Raw genomic sequence first — 25,894 nt, 5'->3', positions numbered from 1 at the left:
ACTAAAGTTTAGGAACTACTAGTATAAATCTAAGTCTTAAAAAATTGTGTTTGCAGATTTTCAGAATGCAAAGTGCTGCATTCTACTTTAATAAGCAGCACTGTTCATTAGCCCTTTATAAAGTAGATGTGACAAAAATTGTCCTATCTCATCTGTGCCCACAGGTGTAAAATTATTCAAAAATTATTCAGTGTTCAAGAACACAGAGCAAATAGAGCTTTGTGCTTCTTCTCTAAAAGATACCACTGTGTTCCCAGCTTGGGGATTTACATTTCCTTCCAATCAGAAAATAAAAAAGACTGTGATTGATTCAGTGGAGCCACAGAGTCTGTGACTTTATTCTGTGGCAAAGGATATCTATGCCATGAGTAAATTAAGCTTTCCAGAGACATGATGGAACAGAGATAAAATTCCGATAGTCAGGTAGGTGTTTCCATGCAGTAACCAAGCAGGTTACTAACAAACAGGGTGTGTTCCAACTTTGGAATCTGGAGCCATTTTCTCTCCAAATGCATTTTTTTTTTTTTTTGAGAGAGAGATTTTTGCTATAGGATGCATGAGTTCACCAGAGAGAAAGAGAGAAAAGTGGGAAATCACCCCCAGGAGGATAGTCACACCACAATTCCCTCTCCTCCATTCTGGATTTGGGGCATGCACACACACACACCTGGAGTGAGTTTCAAGCCACTGGGTCTGGGACTTGAACCATGGTTGGCCATGTGCTGTGCCAAGGTTAAGGCATAGTGCCTTAACCACTATGTCACTTGCTGGTCCCCCAAATGCATTCATTTACCAGTAAAATAAAATGCAGAAAAAAAGGGGGAAAAATTAGACCAGAGACCCTATTACACAATGTTAAAGAATAAATTTATAATATAGCTGATCAGTGCTCAAGAACATGCTTCCACTATAAATTGCTAGTTAGATGGAATCTACACAGGGGAAGCACATTGTTTACACTTCTTCAGACTCTCCTCAAAATCCTCCCTTAAATTACTCCTCTTAAACAAGGCCTCTCAGTCAGGGCTTAAATTTTAACTCTGGGTCCAATTAAGGAGGTAAAAGGAATTCTCCAATCTTTGAGAACTGTTAATGAGCTTCTTTCTTTCTTTTCCCCTGCTTCCTCCCCTTCCTCATGAACCCCAGAAAAGGAAAAATGAAAGTAGTTAAATCTTAGGTGCCACTTCCTTCCTTCCTTCCTCCCTTCCTTCCTTCCTTCCTCCCTTCCTCCCTCCCTCCCTCCCTCCCTCCCTCTCTCTCTTCCTCTCTTTCTTCCTTCCTTCCTTCCTTCCTTCCTTCCTTCCTTCCTTCCTTCCTTTCTTTTATTTTCCATAGGGCAGGTATGCTCACCTGAGAGACAGAGATAGACAGGGAGAAAAAAGTGAGAAATCACTCCCTGGGGAAATGGCCATGCTGCAGTACCTTCTCCTCTATTCTCTAAGATTTGGGGCACACACACAAATGTGTCTGACAAAATTTTCAAGCCACTGGGTCTGGGACTTGAACTACAGTTGGCCATATGGGAGTCCAATGCCTTAATCACCACACCACCTGCTGGCCCATTAGGTGCCATTTCTTATATTATTGTCCTATGAGTTTCTAGACAGCAAGACAGAACTGCGTATGATCAGTAATTATAACAAGTAGTTACATAAAACCTTCAAGTATATAAGTAGGTAGTAACTAGTGCCAGAGGTAGAACAGGCATAAATAGACACTGTAAGTGATAAAAGAATGTCATCAACTTTGTATTTTAGAACAACTCTCCAGGTAAAATTTCACTAACTGGGGACCAGCAGATGGAATAGTGGTTATGTTGCTGGACTCCCAGTTTCTCTCTCTCTCTCTCTTCAGCAATTACATGCACCCCCAAAGGAAAAAAAAATAGGCTAACTGATGTCACAGTTATTTCCAATAACAACCAGATCATAGTCTAATGCTATATTTTAAATTATGCTAAAGAATAAAACATAAATGTTCTTGACAGGAACAGTTTACCTAGAAACCATGACTTAGAAGGTAACTCAGTGTGTGAAAGAAAACACCTACAGAGATGTTAATGTGTTAACTGGACTTTACTCTTAAAAATATTCTGGGGACCAGCAAAGGGCAGAATGGCCATGTTGTTGGACTTCCACATAGTCAACCACAGTTCAAGTCCCAGACCTGGTGGTATAAACTCATGCCAGGCACGTGTGTGTGCATGCCCAAAATCCCAAGAAGAGAATAGAGGAGAAGGAATATTAGCATGGCCAGCCTCCCTGGGGGGTGAGTTCTTACTTTCTGTCTCTCTGTCTCTCTGTTTCTCTGGCAAGCACATGGGCCCTACAGCAAAAATTTCTCTCTAAAAGATTTTTTTTAAGTATTCTTAAGAATGATAAATCAAAAGGAAAATATTTTTGCCAGAACAACCAGTTTAAGAAAAAGCTTAGGACTCAACAGGTGGCATAGTAGTTGAGGCACTGGACTGCCACATGGACAACTGCAATTCGAGTCCAGGATCCAGCAGCTTGAAACTCACGCTAGTGCATGTGAGTGCATGCCCAAAATCTGAGAGGAGAAGGGATTGTGGCATAGCCATTCCCCCCTTGGGGGGGGTGGGGTGGGGTGATTTCTTGCTTTCTGTCTCTCTGTCTCCCCAGCAAACACACTCACCTTATAGCAATTCCCACTTTATTAAAAAAAAAAAAAAAAAAAAAGAAAGAAAGAAAGAAAGAAAAAGGCTTAGACATTAAACTAAAACACCAGAACACCAATATTTAAATATATTTGGAAAAAAGCCAAAATTTCTAGTCATCAACAAATGTAAGTTTTAATTAACTAGTCTATTTATGTTAAACAGATATATTTTTTGCTCCAATAAATATAAGACGAGGCTATATTAACTTCTTCCTAGAGAAAAAGTTCTGTTAAAAAATCCTCACCAAATATTTGAAAGATGTTTACACATACAGATGTAATCATTTGAAAGCTCCATGATGTTTTACTACCCTCAGTCACATAAACTCTTGAAAGTGACCATGCCAGGATCACCCCTGGGTACTAGATATATGCTATTTTACAGCTGCATAAATCAGAACTTCCTAAATCACAGAGATGAATTAGCAAACATTGAAAATAAAAGGTTGAGAAAAGCCAAGACAGCTCACAGTCAAGGGGAACCTACTGGGGAACTTGAAACTTAAAACAGTGTGTCAAAACTGAACTCAGCTCCTTACTCCAATCCATACATGTATTCTCTTTTTTTCTCTCCAGTTTATTTGCTACAGGGCATGTGCACGCACCAGAGAGAGACAGAGGAAGTAAGAAATCACTCCTGAAGCCAGCAGGTGGCATGACAGTTAAGGGCACTGGACTCCCACATGGGCAACTATGGCTTGAGTTCTGGACCCGGCGGCTTGCTTTCTCACTTTCCCTCTCTCTTTATCTCTCTCACTCTGTCCCTCCCTGGTCAAATTAAAATAAATAAATTAAATAAAGTTAAGTGAAATGACTTTTTACAAAAAGAAAGAAAGAAATCACCCCTGAAGTGAGTGACCATGCTGCAATCCCTTCTCCTTCATTTTCCTGTCAGGATTTTGAGTGCACACACAAGTCACTGGGTCCGGGACTCAAGCCGTACAGTGAGCCACCATGCCACCTGTTGGCCCCATACACATATTCTAATTTCATGTCTTCTGGTGCAGCTCTCTCCCAAGAAGCTGCTGCAGTAAGTGTCCCTCCCTCCGCTTCTGCTAAAAAATAGACCAAATCGGAAGTTTTAGAGGACACCTTGCAAGTATGACTCTAAGTATAACTTCATTGAGAACCAAAAGCTGCCAATCTCCCAGAGATATAAATCTGACATTCTTTCTGTGAAAAGTGTGCAGGAAAAGAGGAAAAGGGAGTACATAAGGAATTCAGGCCTCCAAATCAGTCCTTACATGTCTGGGGAGTTGGGACTGGCAGGTAGCATGGTGTTTAAGCCGCTGGACTCCCACATGGCCGACTGCAGTTTGAGAACCAGACCTGGTGGCTCGCTTTCTCACTTTCCTTCTCTTTCTCTGTATGTCTCTGATTAAATTAAAATAATAATGATAATGATGATGAATAAAATAAAATAAAAATCACTAGCATGACTTAAAAAAAAAAAGTCTGTGAAGCAGGAAGGGTACAGCTAACAAGATTACCTCAACTAAGTAATTCTTCAGTGTCTCAGCAGGACTCTCAGGAAAAGAAGCAAAGGCCAGTCTATCTCAATAGATTCTGAACACCAAAGTCCAGCTTTTTCTAAACTGAGTGCTATGGCTTGAATAATGGTTTGTCTCCTAAAATGTCATGCTTTAGAATTTGGTCCCCAGTGTAACAGTGATGGGAGGTGGTGAGACCTTCAAGAGGTGGGCAGCTCTTGGATCATGAAGGCATCGCCCTCACGAATGAATTAATGCTATCTCATGAGACTCAATGAGTTCTAATTCTTGTGAGGGTTGTTATAGTGGGTCACTGGAAAAGTTATGATGAAATTTTGCATAGAAAACATAGAAAAATACATCAGGACTTTTCCTAGGACTCAATAAAAGGAGGATGCTGCCCCCAGGTCTCTTTTTCTCTGCATATACTTGCTACCCTCCCTGCTTCTGTGACCATATTGTAACGTAGCTGGCCTGATGCCAGCTCCACACCTTTGTTACTATTTTTGTTTTTGATTTTTGCCATGGGGTCCATGTGCTGGCCAGAAAGAAGAAAAAGTGTAGAGGGACCAGCAGTTAGTGTAATGGCTATGTTGCTGGACTCCCACATAGTCAGCCGTGGTTCACATTCTGGACCCGGTGGCTTAAAACTCACACCGGGCGCGTGAGCGTGCGTGCCCAAGATCCCGAGAGGAGAATGGAGGAGAAGGGACTGCAGTGTGGCCATACCCCCTGGGGGTTGATTTCTCGCTTTCTGTCTCTCTGTCTGTCTCTGTCTGTCTGGCAAGTGCATGCGCCCTATAGCAAAAACCTCTCCAAAAAAAAAAAAAGAAAAAGTGTAGAATCACCCCCCAGGAAGAATATCATGCCATAATGCTTTTCCCCCCATTGTCCTCTTGGGATTTCAGTCATGCATGCACACATGCCCAGCGTATTTTTCAAGCCACCGGGCCTGGGCCTCAAACCACAGAGTCAGTTGTGTGGATCCAGTGCCTTAATCACTACACCACCTGCTGGTCTAATGCCTTTGGATTTTTCTAGTCATCAGAATCAAGTCGAGCAAACTTCTGTTCTCTATAAATCAACCAGTTTCAGGAATGTCAGTTTAGCTACATAATAGCAGACTAAGACATTGAATAAACTAAAGTAAATAATATTACATCAAAATTCGCAAAATCAAAAGTTTTATGAACTTATTTAAAAGATGAGGAACACATCCGTAGCCTCAGTCAGCACTCCTGGCAGCTAATGAAACAGTGTGTGAAGCCAAGGACAAGGGGTCTCCAGACCCTGGCTACTTAGGGTCATCTGAACGCATAACTAAGGGCTCTGAGGAAGCACCTTTGGTGTACAAAACAGCCACTCCCTCTCCCTTTCTTTCATCCTTTCATCTCTTCCCTTGCCCCTTCCTCCATCTCTTCTATAATCTCCCTGTTTCTGCCCCCTTCATTCTAGTTTAAGGACTACTTGTTACTACAGCTACAACTGACAAAACAAAGCCAAAGCCAGACAATGGCACAATGGTGGCACAACTGTACTCACACAGGAGGGTCACAATTCACATCCCAGGGCTTCTCTGTGCATGCTGGGCACGTGTACACATGCATGATCCGGGCTGGCTGAGACTGGCGGAGGGTTTTTGCCTGTCTCCCTCCCTCCCTCCACCCTGCCCCTTCTCTCTCAACAGATAAAATAAAAAAAATAAATAAATAAGTTTTTAAAATGAAGTTTATAAATAGAAATACTCAGATTTTATCAGAATGACCTTATTCTCATATTTTCCTCTCTTACTCATCAATTACTCATCTTACTGACGCAGTGACCCTTTCCTTTAACATATACATAACAAGATCTCATTTTATGAAAAACTCTTCAAACGACATGCTTCTCATTAATTAAAAGGAATGTGGCAGAACAAAACAGATATAGAACCTACCGTTCTTCTTTCCCTGTTTCTTATAAAACATACGAAACATTTCAAATGAAAAATATGAGAAATACTTTTTTACTATTACGATCTTTCTACCCAAAATTCGTATACTTAACTTTTTATTTCCCACTAATTGGATTCTGACCAAATGGCCACCCAAAACAAAAAGGTCCAACATTTCTTTACTGAAGATACATGAAGCAGACTGCCTAGTGTGACTTTCCTTTCACCAAATCATAGGTAAGGGGACCAGCAGATGGCATAATGGTTACATGGATGGACTCCCACATAGTTGTCAGTGGTTCAAGTCCCAGACCCAGCAGCTTAAAACTCATGCTGGGCGCATGTACATGTGTGTCCCAAGATCCCAGGAGGAGAATGGAGAAGAAGGGATGGCAGTATGGCCATGCCCCCGGGGGGGAGGGGTTAATTTCTCACTTTCTGTCTCTCTGTCTCTCTCTGGCGACTGCATGTGCTCTATAGCAAAAATCTCCCTAAAAAAAACAAAAAACAAAAACAAACAAACAAACAAACAAAAATCTTGGGTTAGACACAAAAAACATCACATGAGGGCTGGATTTTCCTTCTCTGATTAATAACAACATAAACAATAACCTGGTGTTCCAGAACTTGGGGGCGACATTTAATTATTTTTCTTAATTGAGGTTAATGCTATAACTTCTAGACATAAAAAAATAAAAGATAAAAAGCTATGTTCTAGCATATTTAAGTTTTACATCAGAAATTTCAGTACATCAGTCTTAAGATTACAAGAAAAATCTAGGGGCTGCCCCCCAGCCTAGAGTTTAAGAGAGCAGGATTGCACATGGTAGACAGCAGTTTAAAACCTGTGCCCTGCATCTTGAAAAACACACCAGGCATGTGTGCATGGATGCCACAAACCCTAACATGACAGAGAAATGGAGGAGAAGGATTGCAGTGACCACGTCCCATTGGAAGGTGCTTTCTCCCTCTCTGTCTCCCTCCGGCAAGCACATGCACCCTCTAGCAATTAAATAAAAAAAAAAAGAAAGGAAAATTTATGTTTAACATACACTAAAACTGGGTAGAATATGCATGTGAGCAGCAAGAGTTAATGTCTAGGTTTCCTCTTTCCTAAAGTGGCTCTTCATTTAATAGGGTTCACTTTAAATTCTGACTTACAACAGACTTCAGGAAACAAAGGAACTAATGAGATTACAACTCTAAGTAGTACTGGTATCTATCTACTGGCTGTTGTATATAAAATATTTATTTTACCAATTCTTTTTTTTTCTTTTTGAGAGATTTTTGCTATAAGATACATGTGCTCACCAGAGAGACAGAGAAGTAGAAGGCAGAAATCATCCCCTGGGGGATGGCCACACAGCAATCCCTTCTCCTCTTCTCTCCTCTCAGGATTTTGGGCACTCAGGCACACAGTCTTGGCGTGAGTTTCACGTCACCAAGGCCAGGACTCAAGCTGCAGAAAACCAACGTGGCAGTCCAGCATTTTAACCACTACACCACCTGGTGCCCCTTCCCAATTGTTAGTAATTCTTTGCTGTAGCCAAGCCTTACATTTTAAGGATTTGTCATTTTATTTAAGGGGGAAAAAAAAAAAAGGTTGTGGCTAGCTCATGGCCTGGTTGTTAAGGCAGCTGGATCTCACAATACCAACTACATGTTTGAGTCCTGGACTCAGCAGTTTGAAAAGCACACCAGGAGTGTGCGCATGCATACTCAAACTTCTAAAAGGAGGGAGAAATGGAGGAGAAGGTGTTGCAGTATGATCATCTGTTTCTCTGCTTCTCCTCTAGCAAGTACACATGCCACCTGACATATTTTTAAAAGAAATAATAAATACATGGTTATCTATTTAAGGTTCATTGGGATTTAAAGCTGTCACCTGAATAAATGTTGTTTTTTTTTTAAGAGAAATTTTTGATACAGGGTATATGCTCTCACTGGAGAGACAGAGAGAGAGACAGAAAGGCACAAAATGAGAAATCACCCTCAAGGGGATGGCCACACCGCAATCCCTTCTCCTTCATTCTCTCTGGATTTCAGATACACACACGCACATGCACACACACACACACACACACACACACACACACACACACACATGTACCCAGTGTGAGTTTCAAGCTGCTAGGTTTGGCACTCAAACCAGTCAGCCATGTGGGAGTCCAGCATTTAAACTACTATGCTCAGCCATGTGGGAGTCCAGCACTTAAACTACTATGGTACCTGCTGATCCCGAGTAAATGCTTAAATGTACAGAATATGCATTACACTTAGTGAAGCTATTCTTGGAGGCACTGTGGTGAGCTCTAGAAATGACTAATCCAATAGCCTCTGTCATCAAACTCTTCAATTAATACTTTTATATTCTTAGCAAAGGTAGTCTCTTTATACATTCATTTAATTTATGAACTTCTCATAAGATGAACAGCTCAGTCCAACGTACCTGACACATAAGGAGCTTTCAGTAAATATCTGCCTATGGCCAGTGCTAAGGTTCCCATGAGGGTCTTCCCCATTTGTACGTCTACGTCTACTTCTCTCTGGTGCCCACTGCCAGCAGCTGTGACTCGATTACCAACATGGCGCCACAGCAGCTATGTTTCAGAAGATGTGCCCACCATCCAACACACCCACATCCAGATAGTCACAGCTACCAAGGCCAGGCTGGCAGCAGCCACAGGGCAGCTCTTTATCAAAGACACTGCTTCTCTTAGAGCCATGGCAGAGATGGGAATATCCTACTGGAATCTCCAGCCACCAAGTTCCACACCCCAAAGCTCACCCCACCCCTTCTCCACTCTAGCCTGTGAAAGGTACTCACACCAAGTACATGGGACAGGCAGGATGAGACAGTCTGGAGGGAGCAGGTGAACTGCTGGCATCCTGTATTAGAATTCATGATCTATTTCCTAACAAAAGCATCATAAAATGGAGAATCTCAACCTTTTCTCTTTTAACAACACAGCAGAGGATTCAGTTCCTGTTACAGAAGCTCCTTATTGAAGTGATTCTCAGCTGGGAAGTGGGTCACATGCCTTTCCTAAAGGATGTTATCAGAATTTGAGAAAAGGCTTATGTTAAGTGGTAAAAGAGAGAGAGAGAGAGAGAGAGCACTGACACACCTCTCAGGTGATTCAGATATGTTCCTGAAATCGCTTTTATAGAAAGAGATTAGATACTATTAAAGTATCAGTACCACTCTATGCTAAATGACAGTTTAAATAAGATCTGTAAGGTAGCTTAAGAATGTAACCATAAGGGCCAGCAAGTGGCATGGTGCTAAAGGTACTGGACTCCCATATGGCTAGATACAGTTCAAGTCCCAGACCCGGCGGCTTGAAAACCCCACTAGGAATGTGTGCATGCATGCCCCAAATCATGAGATGAGAATGGAGAAGGGACTGCGGCATAGCCATCACCCCTGGGGCAGGGAGGTAATTTCTCACTTTCCCTCTGTCTGTTTCCCTTTGGCAAGCACGTGAGCTCTATGGTAAAACTTATATATATATATAAAACTACACATATACACACACACACACACACACACATATAAAACCATATTTAAAATAATGTTTCTATGTAAAAAAGCTCTTTCCACATAGAAACATTACCTATTTCCAACTTTAGGGCTCTCTATAAAAAGGGAGAGAAAAATGAGTAACCGTTAATTATGAAATGAAAGGGTTCTTCACCTGAGATTTATGGAAGGACTTCAGTGGGGTCAAGTAACTCCATTAAATTCTACACTAATTTCACATAGATGTGTATTTTCCTGGAGAGTTTATATCAGATTCTCAAAATGAACCATGGCATACAAATACATACTAATTTAAGAACCATGACTATTAACTGCTTCACAGGAAAATGCTGACATAAGCACCAATCCCTGCCTTACGCTAAGAACAAGAAATAAAATCAATCTAGACTGGTCTCCACGATCCATCTTTATTCTCATTTGGCTGTCTGCCATCCACATCCATCTGATGTCAGAGCTTAGTCTGAATCTTGAAAGAGAAAAAAAATCTGAGAAATGCAGCCTTTCCATGCCCTAACATAAATATTTACACATTTCTTAAACTGTTGAAGTTTTTTACGAGTCCAATGGTAATAGGTTATGTAATAGGTTATACTAATGTCACAGAATGCACTGTAATCACTGGGTACTTAACCTCCTTTGCTACCCACTAGCCATACACCAAATAATTATAGATGCCTCAAAAGCATGTGAAATGCTCTAGAATTTAAATGTTCAAGTTGATATTCAAAGGCTGTGTTTCGGAGCTATACAATCAATGACTGCATAATAAATTAAAGTATACAAGACAATTCCAAAATGTAAGAGAAAGAAAAACTGACCTTCATGAGATGCTGATTTATCCATTTTGTAAATGTTTTCTTTTGAACTTTGTCCCGTTCATCTGGAAGAAGAAGAAGAAGAAAGGATATAAAATAAAGTTGGTAAAATCTAAGAATAGCAGCTTTTAATTGTGATCATACATATAAACAAAATAAGATATTCCAAAGATACTACTCACTGCCTTCAAATTGTCCTGTTAAATTTTGGTAACTTCAGACTATCAGTAAAAATACTGCTAAAGGATTGTTTGTCAGACTGGTCTCTTCCCAGTGATGCATCTGTCACAATTACCCCATTAAACAAATGCCTTCTGCCCGCCTGTCATATAACCCACCATCACCACCCCAAAGATGTCTAACCTAAAATTCATTAGCTTCAGTTGGACCCCTGCACTGAAAACTTCCCAAAGCCCTTTACCATAAATTACATCTCATTTGCTCTTCACAGCTGTAAGAGGGAGAATGGGTTGTACCACTGCCATTTTACAGAAGAAGGAACCAAGACTCAGAGAAGTTAAAAAGACTTGTCCAGCAGATAGTATAAAGGTTACATCACTAGACTCCCACGTAGTTGGTCACGGGTCAAGTCCCAGACCTGGCAACTTAAAACTCACATCAGCACGTGTGCATGTATGTTCAAAATCCCAAAAGGAGAAGGGAGGAGAACGGACTGTGGCATAGCCATCCCCCCTGGATGCAATTTCTCACTTTTTGTCCCTCTGTCTCTCCAGCGAGTACATACACCCTATGGCAAAAATCTCTCTCAGAGGCCAGCAAATGGTGGTGTGGTGGTTAAGGACACTGGATTCCCACATGGCTGAGAAGCCCGAGACCTGCTTGCTTGCTTTCTCACACTCTCTCTCTCTCTCTCTCTCTCTCTCTCTCTCTCTCTCTCTCTCTCTCTCTTCCCCTCTCTGGTCAAATTAAAATAAACAAATAAAGCTAAATAAAATTATTCTTTAAAAAAAAAAGCTCTCTTAATAAAAAAGACTTGTCTATAATTGTACAGCAAACAGTTTAAAGTCTTGATGAAAGGAGAGCCAAGTTAAAATCTTTTGGCTTGAAGTAGACTCTGGAAAGAGTCTACTAATTATTCACCATGCTGCTTTTTTCTCTCTGGGAATCCCTGTGTTGAATTATCTGATAGCAAAGAAATGCCTTAACCAGATCCATCCTAAGAAGACCATCTTGCCCTGATTGCTACAGACACAGTGCAGAGGATGGTAAGAGAAGGCTCCTGGTTTAAGGAAAGACCAACTGGAATGCTCTAGCACATCATGCTATAGGGTCGTCAGAAAAATCATGATGCATTTTTGCACAGAAAAACATGCCATGATTTTCCTGACAACATAATATTATTTTGAAAGAGAATCATCCAAAAAAGAAAAAAAAAAAAGAGATAATGAGACCAGCAGTTAGCGTAATGGCTATGTCGCTAGACTCCCACATAGTCAACCGTGGTTCGCGTCCCAGACCCAGTGGCTTAAACTCACGCCGGGCGCGTGTGCGTGCCCAAGATCCCGGAAGGAGAATGGAGGAGAAGGGATTGCGGTGTGGCCATCCCCCCTGGGGGGTGATTTTCGCTTTCTGTCTCTCTGTCTGTCTCTGTCTGTCTGGCGAATGCATGCGCCCTATAGAGAAAACCTCTCCAAAAAAAAAGAAAGAGAATCATAATCTTTCCAATACTTGGAGGCGAACATTCAAAGCTTCACCACCTTCTTCTTCCCCACCTCTAGGAGGCAATTCCCCACATATTTTCTTCCTCTCTCCTTTCTGTACCTATAGTATCTTTCTCCTCTGACGGCCCTCTTGCCTTTCCAATTCAGATGTCCTCCATCCTTACCCTGAGGATAAGACACATCTTGTTCTTTTTTCATCTCTTTTTCTCTTCATTCTTCATCCCTGAGCTTCCTTAAATTTATGTAATGGGACTAAGGTTTCTGTGAAATGATTGTCTTACTTATTGAAAGCATGAAGTTTTCTACGATAATTCAAAATAAATAAAAAATAAGAACAAATCAATTGGGAAAAAATATCTGCAATATAAGACAAAGGTTACTAACAATATAAGAAAAAAAGGAAATAAGAAAGAAAAATATATGAGTATCTTGATGTATAAGTAGGTAAAACAAGACAGGCAATCTATTTTTAAAAAATTAATTCCCAGGGCCAGCAGGTAACATGGTGGTTAAGGCGTTGGACTGTAATATGGCTGACCACTGTTTGAGTCCCCAAGCCCACCTCTTGAAAATCGTACTAGGTGCATGTGTGTACTTGCCCAAAAGCTCAAGAGGAGAATGGAGGAGGAGGGACTGTAGTGTGGCCATCCCCCCTGGTGGGGGGTGATTTCTCATTTTCCCTCTCTCTGTCTCTCTCCCATGGACACACATGTCCTATGGCAAAAAATAAATAAGTAAATAAATAATGCCCACAGGTACTCAGCCTCAATGACCAATAATAATAGCATAAAATAACACAGATAATGCTTTTTTCACCTATCAATTTGTCAAGATTTTATGGAATATATATACATATATATATATGTACATATTTATGAAGGAAAAGACAAAGAGAACAGAAACTGTTGGGTTGACACATAATGTGTCATGACTTTTCCGACAACCCAATATTATAATGCTAGTACAAATGTTATTTGATTCAAATCTTCCAGACTCACACTCTTCAATACTGCAGCCGCTAGTCACAAAAGTAATCAAGACAAAACAAAAATTAACAATTCAGTTCTTTTTTTTTTTTTGGAGAAGTTTTCACTATAGGGTGTGTGCGCTCGCCAGACAGACAGACAGAGAGAGACATAGAGACAGAAAGCGAGAAATCATCCCCCAGGGGGGATGGTCACGCTGCAATCCCTTCTCCTCAATTCTCCTCTCGGGATCTTGGGCATGCACACACACGCGCCCGGCGTGAGTTTTAAGCCACTGGGTCCGGGACGCGAACCGTGGTCGACTACATGGGAGTCCAGCGACATAGCCATTATGCTAACTGCTGGTTCCCAACAATTCAGTTCTTTGATTGCACTAGACACAATTCAAGTGACCAATAGTGACATGTAGCTAATGGCCAACATATTAGAAAACACACATCTGTTAATTAAAAAAAATTTAAAAACAAACAAACAAAACGACCTTAGTAAGTGTTAACCAAACCAGCGAGTGGCGTGGAGGTTAAGGCATCAGGATCCCACAGAGCTAACTGTGGTCACCGTGCAGCTTGGAAATCACCCTGGATGCGTATGCGAATGTGCCAAAATCCCAACAGGAGAATGCAGGAGGAGGACTGTGGCGTGGGATTTCACTTTCTCTAGCTCTGCCTTGCTTGTTCACTCTCTCTCCCCCAACATCATTCACAAAGTATTTATTAGCTTCTCCGCAGAGGCATCCTCTACAATTTGCTCCTGTTTGTGTGCCCCAGAAGTAGATGCCACAAATGCTTTCCTACGTTAAAAATTAGATAGCCACGGTATGAACTATGATTCAAAAGGATAAGCAACTCAGGAAGATAATGGAAAATCACTCACATACTTGTATACAGTAGTATATTGGACTATATCTCTTTTTTCATTATTTTTTAATTTTTATTTATTTACTCATTCATTTTAATTTGACCAGAGAGAGAGACACAGAGAGAGAGAGAGAGAGAGAGAGAGGGGGAAAGTCGGAAAGTAAGCCACCAGGTCTGGGACTCAAACTGTGGTCAGCTATGTGGGAGTGTCCAGCGCCTTAACCACCATGCCACCTGCTGGCTCCTGGACTATATATCTTAAAGCAGGATGGTATCTTAGATGTCTCAGCCTTGCTCTTCCTAAAAAAGTTCAGGATGAATCCAAATTACTAATACGAAAGCAAAAGCAAAGCAAAGCAAAACAGAAACAATCTGCTAGTCCTTCTAACAGTGAAATGTGGGTTCTGCACCTTCTTCTGCCAGTCACTCAATCGGCATCAATCAGGTCATTTGATGAGCCCAGGGCTATGGTGGTGCTGAGACCACCAGGATGGAGAGAAAAAACACTGGCCTTGGCCTCTGTAGCTTACCACCTAGAGAGGACAGAAAGGCAGTGGGACAATCACAACTGAGAAGAAGATGTGGCACTCCCCAAGAAGGCAAGTGCAAAAGAGAGGAACGACCCTGCCCACAGCAGTCTCATTAGGTGTGACAGGGAGGAAGTACAGTAGCAAGATGGAAACCGCTTGGTGCAGATTTCGCCAACGAAAAGAAACCCTGATGTAAGAACCGAACACTGGAAGTGGCACAGTCAGATCCCAAGTACTGTCATTCTCTCCAGAGCTGCTTCCACTATCCCCAAGACACTCTCATCTTTCAAATGCAAAGGCTGAACACATTTCGATCACAGACAGGGAGCTGGGGAATCTGGCCCTGCTACGTAACATGACCTTTGGACAAGTCACTACAAACAGCAGAAATGCTGCACCTAGGCTCGCACTCAGGCCACGTTTTTAGCTATGCTTTTCCAAGCCTCCAGCAAAAGAAAACAAGAATAAACCACAACAAAAGAACTGCTTCTTGGTAATAACCATATTGTGCCCACCCAGTTAATAACCTGGGACCCTGATGTTAAAGTCTCAAGGAAAAAAAAAAAATCTAAATGGTGTAATTAATTAGGCCAGCAAATGGTGTAGCAGTTACGTGGCTAGACTCCCACATAGCCGACCACAATTCGAGTCCTGGACCCCGTGACTTGAAAATCATGCTGGGTGCGTTTGCATGTCCAAGATCCCAGGAGGAAACTGGAGGAGAAGGGATTGTTGCATGGCCATCCCCCTTGTGGATGAATTCTCACTTTCCTTCTCACTTTCTCACTCTCTCAGTGAGCGCGGAGACACCCTAAGGCAAAAAAAAAAAAAAAAAAAAAAAAAAGGAGAGAGAGAAAAGAAAAAACTCTAAAAAAAAGCATAATTACTTAGAAATCTTTATAAGAATAGCTTCCATACCAAGTTACAAAGTATAAGATTAAGGAGCCTCTATAATGATTCTCCAAAATTTTATTAATTTATCTGATTCTCACATACTAATACAAATTGTTAAAATCTATTCTATTAAATTTAATGTATTATGTGTATTTTCTTTAGGTTTTTGCCACAAGCCACATACACTAGCTAGAGAGAAACAGATGGGTAGAGGGAAAACGAGAAATCATCCCCATGGGGAACAGCCATGCCATAATCCCTGCAGGTCCAGGACTCAAACCACAGCTGGTATGTAAGAATCCAGTGCCATAATCACCACGCCACCTACTGGTCCGGTGTATTTTTTTTTAATTTGCTATAGGGCACATTTGCTTGCCAGAGAGAAGCAAAGAGAGAGAGAGAATGTAAAAAAGCACCGTGCCAGAGAGAAGCAAAGAGAGAGAGAGAGAATGTAAAAAAGCACGGCCAAAGGGTATGGCCATGCTGCAATCCCTTCTCCATTCTCCTCTCAGGATTTTGGGCACATATCACATGGCAGGTATGTTCCTTGAGCTGCCAGGTCTAGGATTTAAACTGCAAAGTTAACCATGTGGGATCCACTTGCCTTAACTACCATGTCACTGGCGGTAGTTAAGTCATGCATATTTTATAAACTGCTATCCTCTTGGGTACATAAAAGTTAACAAAATAGATTTCTTTTCTAAGTTAATAAAAATTGGTCGTGGGGCTAGTAAGTGGTTTAGTGGATAAGGACACATATTCCCACGTGTAAGTCCTGAATCCAGCAGCTTAAAAGCACTCCAGGTGCTTGTGCACATGTGCCCAAAATCCCAGGAGGAGCATGGATGGAGGAAAGGGGGTGATTTCTCACTTTCCCCTTCACTGTCGCTCTCTTTCTCTCTCTGGTGAATGCATGCACTCTATGGCAAAGAAAAAAAGCAAAATTAGAAACCTGGTCCTATATTATAAGGCTCATGAAGAAACAGAATGCAAGTTCTAAAGATAGCCTGGCTAATTCCTTACCAAAGTGGAATATATCAAAAAAGCTGATTTAAAAATCAGCAAATAATCCAAATTCACAGGAGACAGTCACCTAAATAATACAATTATTGAAAGGTTCTTTGATGGCTAAAGTTTGTGCTAGAGACTCAAAAACACTGCTGAAAATGTGCAATGGTGCTAAACATTTGTAAGGTAATATCTGTACATTATTGTCCACCACTGAAGCACATGAGCAAAGAATAAAGATAGGTGCTAACTAAATAATGCACAATTGATAAATTCAGATGCTGTTTTTGTCACAGTAACAAGCTAAGCTTTTTCTTTCAAACATGCAAACCCTGATGAGTTCCATTCAAGCAAGGGTCAAAGGTAACTCTTTACCACACGTATGTTCTTACAGCGCTACAGAAATGACAGAAGACTTGAAGTGAACTTTAAGGGCCTCAACTTTCTGCAAGAGAGTAGCTTACAATCGGGGAATAATTTAAGGCTGAGAAGACTTTGTGGTTTTACCGCTCTCCATACGCATTATTTCAAAAGGGAGTATTCCAGATTACACCATCTAATTTTCCAATTACAAGTCTCATAATGGTTCTTTATTTCATTTCGGTCATGGACATCTAACCCTATGATTTATATTTGGGGTAATGTTGCCATGACAACAAAAAGGGAAAACCATTCCTGGGATTTTAACCAAATGCATTGGTTTTACAGACTACCCACTTATTATTCTGAATGAAGTTTTATGGCATTCCTCTATTTGAAAATTATTTCATTTATAGAGTAAGTTTTTAATAAAAATAAACATTTATGTTCACCTTATAAAGTACAATGTGTCTGGGGACCAGCAGTTAGCATAATGGCTATGACGCTGGACTCCCATGTAGTCGACTGCAGTTCGCATCCCGGATCTGGTGGCTTAAAACTCACACCAGGGGGACCAGCAGTTAGCGTAATGGCTATGTCTCTGGACTCCCATGTAGTCGACTGCAGTTCGCATCCCGGATCTGGTGGCTTAAAACTCACACCAGGGGGACCAGCAGTTAGCGTAATGGCTATGTCTCTGGACTCCCATGTAGTCGACTGCAGTTCGCATCCCGGATCTGGTGGCTTAAAACTCACACCAGGGGGACCAGCAGTTAGCGTAATGGCTATGTCTCTGGACTCCCATGTAGTCGACAGTGGTTCGCGTCCCGGACCCAGTGGCTTGAAACTCACGCCGGGCGTGTGTGCATGCGTGCCCAAGATCCCGAGAGGAGAATGGAGGAGAAGGGATTGCGGCATAACCATCCCCCCTGGGGGGTGATTTCTTGCTTTCTGTCTCTCTGTCTCTCTCTGTCTGTCTGGCGAGTGCACGCACCCTATCGCAAAAACCTCTCAGGAAAAAAAAAAGAAAGAAAGAAAGTACAATGTGTCTGAAAATATGTAATGATACATGAATGCAAATAATAATAGAAATAGAGGTTAAGAAAAAAACAAGCAAAGAGAATAATGATTCTTACAACCTAGACTGACTGATGTCCAGTGAAATCCAATCAAAACTGAGTACAATTAGTTTCATACCCAAGTAAACATTGAGACTGTAAAACACATGTTCTCTTCACAACAATAGAGGGGAAGTTCTCTCCAAGGATCTGAAAGGTGCCTCCCAGCCTGCTAAACTCCCACTGTGTGAACCAAAGCAGGTCCTCAGCTTCCCTTTCCTAGATCTGAAAAGCAAACGTGGTATTAGAGATGATACTACTAACCCATACAGCACATCAGCTCCACCAGCTTTGCGCGCCAGTCGTAATCCATGCTCGCGAGCTGTCCCACCATTCTGCAGGAAATCTGGGCAACAGTTCCCTAAAGTCTCCATATAAACCTCTGTCTGCCGTGTCAGAGTTCTGCTAACTTTCTATTAGAAAGCAAAACACTGACTAGACACTCCCACTCGCCAGCTGAAAACGAGTCAACGCCCCCTTCTAAACAAACATTAGCAAAGCCACTCTCCTGCTGTTTTCTAGAGGAGATATAGAACTGTTACTAAAAAGAAACGGAATTGTCTATTTCTCCTTTTAATCTTAAAGTTGTTCATAAGATGTCCCTTTAAAAAGAGACTTTTGATTCCCTAACTTTTTTTTTTAACAAGGCAATCCAATGGGATCTTAGATTTCACAGCTAAACTAACTCGTCACATTCTCTCTCTTCTTACACCCCAGGCAGAATTTCCCTGCAATAAAAAAATAATACACATCCCAACTTGTTTAACTTATCCCTGATATGTGTGCAATGAATGTGATTTGGAAAGCTCACCTTTGCTAACTAAACATAACCTTCCGGGAGAAGAGCGCTGCTAAGTATTTCTATACTTTCTGATGTATACTTCCACAGATAAATTTTCACAATTTTCTGAATAGGGTGGTACTGTCCTCATTTTAAAGCTGTGAAAAACCAAGGTTTAGAGAGATTAAGAAACTAACCTAAAATTCCACAGCCTAAGTGGGATCTTAAATCTGACTACAAACTTCTCTTCTATGTCATCAAACAACAGAACCCCTAATCAACTAATGCAGGAAAAAACACAGTGCCTACAATTTATGAGATCTTCACGTATGATCACAAATACATATAAATGAAGAAATGTCGGGACCAGCAGTTGGTGTAATGGCTATGTCACTGGACTCCCATGTAGTCAACCGTGGCCGGAGTCCCAGACGCAGAGGCTTAAACTCACACAGGGCACATGTGCGTGCGTGCCCAAGATCCCAAGAGGAGAATGGAGGAGAAGGGATTGTGGCGTGGCCATCCCCCCTGGGGGGTGATTTCTTGCTTTCTGTCTCTCTGTCTCTGTCTTTCCGGAGAGCACATGCGCCCTATAGCAAAAACCTCTCCAAAAAAAAAAGAGAGAGATGAGAACCTTTATTCTAAATAAGTAACAGGTCAACCATCTTCAATGTTTGTCTAAAACATTAGATAAATAGACCTTCTTAAAAAGAAACTGTATAAACAGTAACTCCAAATGGAAAAAAAAAAAAAAAAGAAAAGAAAAACAGAATGATCTACTGCTTATTTTCAACAATAGGGAGCCAGCAAATTTGATCAAGCCAATGGAAATGACACCAAAATGTTGTTAGATTAAAAATTCCCAAGATGCTTTGAAACATCCTTATATAGATTCTAATTGTATTCTAAATATACTTTATTATAAATGAATAAATTGTATCACTACTACTGAGAAGTTCAGAGTATATACTTAGTAAATGTCTCTTCACTTCCTTTCTCTCCTTTTCTGATTTCCATTCCAAACCCCCCGATGACACCAAAATGTTGTTAGATTAAAAATTCCCAAGATGCTTTGAAACATCCTTATATAGATTCTAATTGTATTCTAAATATACTTTATTATAAATGAATAAATTGTATCACTACTACTGAGAAGTTCAGAGTATATACTTAGTAAATGTCTCTTCACTTCCTTTCTCTCCTTTTCTGATTTCCATTCCAAACTCCCCCCCCAGAAGCTCTACCTTTAACTGAAAAGCCAGAGTCTGCCTATTTTACTGAAAAGCGGATTATAACAAGAATGGTAAACTTAAAGAACATTTAATATTCGCCAGGTATTATTCTCGATTATACACATAGTACACATATAATATCATAACGACCCTGTGAGATTATCCCCGTTTATAGATGAAGAAACTGAGGCCCTTCAATGTTAAACAGCTTGCTTGGGATCACAAGTCAACTAAGGGTGTAGTTTACAAAAGCACATTAATAATTTCATACTTGGAAAACAAAATTCTAACTTTACAAAAAAAAAAAGATAGAAAAAGAAGAAGACTAAATTCAAACTGGTATACCAGTTGAATACCAAAAAGTAATAAGTAAAAACCAAATTGTCAGCAGCGGGGATACACAGAAGATGGGACTAGCAACTCGGAAGAGTGGAGGGAAGGAAATCACAGGCTTTACACAATGTTACATTACAGTTCGAGGAGCAGAGATGAGATCTCTGTGTTTAAAAGATGGAGAAACATTTTGCAAAGCTCCATCTCAAGAAAAAATAAATAAATAAATAAACAAAAGGAAAATATAAAGTGCAAAATTTGTGTGGAAAAAAATTATGTGGGAAGGGGAAAAAAGGGTATCTAGTCAGTTTCCCTAACACTACCTGGAAACCATTCAACAGTAGAGCACAGTAAAAATACTGCAAGGGAACAGCTGTGACACCTCCCTTACCCACCAACTCAATCTTCCACCACAGAGGCCTTGGCCAACATTATTTATGACTCGATGGAGGTTGTAGCTGCCAGGTGGATGAAAGAGGTAAGAGGACAAAAATCTTTTAGTACATTTTAGTACAAAAATCTTCCTACATATTCCCACAGAAACATTGTTATGGTGTATTTCTATTAGTATAGGGCTACAATTGACATTCATGCTTCAGTTAAGCCAACTTAAGTCCACTGGTTGGTATGATTCACTTCCGTGGGGCTATGGACTCAGAGGAAGCTACTTAACAGCTTTGAGCCTTTGCCACAATCCACTCCCCATACCCACTCATCTCCCCACCAGCAACCAACACCCTGCATTTGTTAAAAGGAGGGTTTCTCATTAGAAAACTTCCACCAAAGTTATGCCATTAAATTATTCATCCTTAATAAATGTTTGCAAGGGGTCAGCAGAGGGTGTAGTGTTGCATCACTGGGATCCATGTTTGGAGTCCTGGACTCTGTGGCTTGAAACTCATGCCACGAACATATACATACATGCCCAAGATCTTGGGAGGAGAGTGGAGGAGAAGGGATTACACCATGGCTATCCCCTTGGGTGGTGATTTCTCCCTTTCCCTCTCACTATCTCTGTTTCTTTATCTCTCTAGACCAAGTACACTTACCCTAAGGCAAAAAACTCAATAAAAAAAATAGAGTTTGCAAAATACAGTAAGACTTTATGAATATCTGTAATTTCTTAGCTTAGTCACTTCTGCAAAGCCTTGCAGTCCCATACGGATCAAACGTATAGCTAGTCTCTCAATAAGTACTATCTGCCTCTGCTATAATTACTTTTGGCAACAGGATATTTTCAAGCTGTTGCACTGTGCAAAGAAATATTTTAAGATTTTTATCAAGAGATGCTTCCTTGCACATTTCACGATTCAACTCTTCATAGCTTAAACGGAATTCTTCCTCCTCTAGAGTTTGACAAAATAAAAATGTTTTAGGGTTACCCAATCCTGAATTCTGGTTTTATCAACTGAAATTTCCAATACTGATGATATTTTTACCTTGTTTTGTTTTGCTCTAGGGTGTGTGCACTCACCAAAGAGAAAGAAAGAAAAATCACCACCACCACAACCCCTCCCCCACCAAGGGAGGATAACCACACTGCAATCCCTTCTCTTCCATTCTCCCCTCAGGACTTCAGGCACACATGCACATGTATCTGGTGTGATTTTCAAACTGCCAGGTCCTGAACTTGCAAAGTCAGCCATGTGGGATCCAGCTGCCTTAACCACCACACCACCTGCTGGCCCCATTTAGCTTTTTTCTTATTAATCATTGTTTGTTGGACAAGAATGTAAAACAAAATTCACACAGATTTCTGTAGCAGTCCATCCTTGACCAGGGCATAATCAATCTATAGCTTCTGTGCTAGATACTAAATATGGTTAAAAAACACATTTAAACACACTCTCATGTCTAAATTATAACCTTCAAAAAAAAATCAAGATTTTCAAAAAACCCTAATTCCGCTGCCAAAAAAGTGATGATAAATTTAAAAGATTATTTAAAAATAAGTATGGAGCTATCATTTATGTGCATCTTTTATATATATTAATTTGCATTTTTTCATTTAACTTTGTATCTTACAAATCTTTTTCATGTCACTATGTGCACATTTTCCTTTATTAAAATTCCTTAGGGTGAGTGAACGATAATTCACTCATACAGTGTCTTACTGACTTGTATTTAAATTGTGTCAAATATTTTGCTACAGTAAATATCACTGTATGCTAATCATACATACACAGATACCTCTTTCATATCTCCTACAAGTAGAATTACTGGCTCAGAAAGCAAATGCATTTAAATTTAAAGAATACTGTGAAACTAACCCCCCAAAAAGACTCTGCCATTTCATACATCCACGTTATGACAGTAAAATTATGTCGCTGGTCTGTTTCTAACCCATATAAGAATAAAGACTTAACATCTTTGACCCTTAGACACAGCCCACTCCCCCACACCTATGCATCTCTCTCCTCAACCCCACTTTTGTTAAAAGGAAAATTCGTATTAAACTTTCACGAAAGTTATGTCATTAAATCATTCACCATTTAAAAAAAAACTGTTTGGAAAATATGTTAGGACTCCATGAGTGAAAGTACAATAATCTGTTACTTCCCAGGAATTTCTTAGCTTAACCACTACTCCAATAACTACGGAGGCCTAGTACTTAAGGGAGCTGGAGTTCACACGGCTCCATGTATCTTGAATCCTGGCCACAGCAACATGACAATCACGCTAGGCAAATGTGCGTGCATGCCCCAAATCCCAACACGATAAAGAAATGGAGGACAAGGGACTGTATCATCACACCACTAAAGAACACTTTCTCCCTCTCTCTCTCTTTCTCTGGGTCTATCTCTCTGGCAAGAGCACATACCTTCTGATATTGAAGGAAAAAAAGAAGATAAAACAAAATAGGGGAAGAATATTTCAAATCAAGTTATAAACCCCAAAAGAAACAACATGAACAGGCTAACAAATCTGACAAACCAATGATACAATAACAGACACTACAGTTTTAATAATTGGGAGAAAATATCTGGTACATAAATAACACATCGAGAATATCCAAAACAGATGAATAACTCCTATTAATCAGTAAGAAGAAAGGACAGCTTCTGGAAGTTATGAATATGAGCATTCAATTCACAGAAGGAATGCACATGGCCAATCAAGCTGTGGAAATACTTAACCACCCTTCTAATCAGGGAGTACCAAAGAAGGGACCAGCAGTTAGCGTAATGGCTGTCGCTGGACTCCCACTTAGTCAACCGTGGTTCGAGTCCCGGACCCGGTGGCTTAAACTCACGCCGGGCGCGTGTGCGTGTGTGCCCAAGATCCCGAGAGGAGAATGGCGGTGAAGGGATTGCAGCGTGGCCATCCCCATTGGCGGGTGATTTCTCGCTTTCTGTCTCCCTGTCTCTCTCTGTCTGTCTGGGGAGCGCACATGCCCTATAGCAAAAACCTCTCTCAAAAAAAAGAAGTACCAAAGGAGAAAATAATTTCAAGTGGCATAAATTTATAAGAATGATAACTGCTAACACACAGAAATGGCTAGTACCAAACATCTATAATGTATAAAACAGCAAAGACTTTTTGAGAGCAATTTGGCAGTATTCATTATAAACTTAAATGCATATACTCTCAGACCCAATAATTCCACTTGTAGGAAATAGGAAAGAAAATATCTGTATATGTATCATTAGCATAGAAGGATGTGTACTGTAGCAAAATATTTAGAACAATTTAAATGTCAGTCAACAGAATACTAGAAAAAGTAATTGTATTAGGTCACTGGGAAAGTTGAAACATATTTTCAAGTGTGTCATGACTTTCCCAGTGACCCAATAGTTCACCCATCTTAAAGAATTTTTAAAAAGGAAAATCTGCACATAGTCAAGTAAAGATTTCCAAGACAGAGAGTTAAATAAAAACAGAAAAATTATTTAAAAAATATATACATAGAAGATGCATAGCCTAAGAAAGAAGTGTCATCAGACGTGTATGAAAGCTAGAAAGACAGGGTGCTGGTAGGTGTTGTATAGTTCCATCTGCCAACTGCTAAATTAAGTGATTCTTTTACAAAACTGATGCCTTTATGGATCAGCATTAATAACAACTGGAAATGAAAATGTGCTTCACGTTCTTGTATTCATTTATGTGCTGAATACTCTAGCAGAGGTAGACTCTTAGAAGATGTTTAAAAAAAGACGAGGACAGAGGCCCGAGGACACCCATTCAGGTCTGAAGACAGCACTTAGCATTCAAGGTGTGGCTGGGCTTGCTTAGGATGCCGGTGGCTGGCGAGAGGAAGGGAGAGGCGGGAGACAAATAAGGGACAGGGTGAAGACTAAGTGGAGGCACAAGTGATGACAGCTTTTCTGAGGATGGCAGTCTAGGCTGAGACACAAAATGAGGAAAACTATAGGGGAAAAAAATGCTTAAGCTATTTTTGCTTTAATAGCTAGAGAGGATATGTATCAGAGAGAGAGAAGAAGCATCCCCCAAGGGGCCTGGTTATGCCACAATCCCCCCTCCTCCATTTCTCCCTCTCATCAGTACTCCTGGCAGGCCCACACTGCAGGCCTCAAGCCACAGGAGCTAGGCCTGGCACTGCGGTCAGTCACGTGGGATCCATCTCTGGGTGTATGGTGCTTAACCACTGCACTGCGGGCTAGCCCATTATTGTTTAAGTTTATTTACTTATTTCTTCCATAGAATAGAGAAAGAGAGAAAACAAGAGCGAGGCACTCCCTACAGGGTCCCCATGCTCTGTTCCTCCCCCAGTCCCAGCCGGCCTGGATCAAAGGCACCAAGGCACGCACAGGGCATACTCAGGAAGGTCCCGGGACACGAACCCAGGAACTTTCTCAAGTGAGTCCAGCTGCATTGTCAGTGTACAGGACCCCAAGACTGCAGAAAGTTCTGAAAGGAGAATCAAGAACTGAGAATATATAGCATTTCCAAATTACCCTCTTTAAGAGCAGCTCCATGTTCGAAGTTTCAATTGCCCCAAAAGTGCAGCACGATTTTGCCTACCCTTGTCATGAATCCAGAAACAGGATAGAATGTGCTAGGTAAGCTGAGATGTAGCACAATAGATGCCATAAATCTCTCCCCACAAATGCCTTTTTGTGTATCTCCTGCCCTCCTATCCAGTCCCTCCCAGCCCCGTCAATTACCAGATCCCCTGTTTGCCTGTCAGTGCAGTTGCTGGCAGCTGAGGATCAACAGTATTGGAAGCTGGGAACAGAGGTATTAGTTTCTGCTCTGAACAGGAATTTACTGGTATCTGTTCTCACAACTGGCAAGAATTAGAATCTGCTTTAATCTACTTTCTCCTACTTGAGCATTCTAAAAATACATGAACACAAAGAGAGTAATTACAGTTACACTGTTACAAAATTGAAGTATTGTATATGATTCAACTTGTGCTGATCTGAAAGGACAGAAAGTTTCTGTAACCCTTATCTGTATTACACTAACTTAAACGAGACTTTTTTTTTCTTAAGTTTTCAATGTCAGTCTTTCTTTTCAGATTCAGAGATCTGGATAAGAATATATTCCAGAGCATAGAGATTATACAAATGGATTAAAACAAATTAAATAAATAGTAAGTCTAATGTTTATATATAAGATAAATACGTTCTATATGAATGCCTTAGTTTGAGGTTTCTGACTTAGTTTTGAAAACTTCTATAATTACTA

The 25,894-nt window shown here is 40.6% G+C and overlaps 1 protein-coding gene across 1 annotated transcript in view; it reads right to left on the bottom strand.

Moving 5' to 3' along the window:
- DST (dystonin) overlaps positions 1–25,894 on the bottom strand; it is a 576,919-nt gene that overhangs the window by 310,336 nt on the left and 240,689 nt on the right. Inside the window, exon 5 of the mRNA XM_014588047.2 lies at positions 10,465–10,526. Coding sequence (XP_014443533.1) covers positions 10,465–10,526 — 62 coding nt within the window. The remainder of the gene's footprint in view (positions 1–10,464; positions 10,527–25,894) is intronic.

This window comes from Tupaia chinensis, unplaced genomic scaffold, assembly GCF_000334495.1.
Source record: "Tupaia chinensis unplaced genomic scaffold, TupChi_1.0 Scaffold000256_1, whole genome shotgun sequence".
NCBI lineage: Eukaryota > Metazoa > Chordata > Mammalia > Scandentia > Tupaiidae > Tupaia > Tupaia belangeri.
The sequence above is the reverse complement of the archived record's forward strand: the minus strand, read 5'-3'. Positions and strand labels throughout refer to the sequence as shown.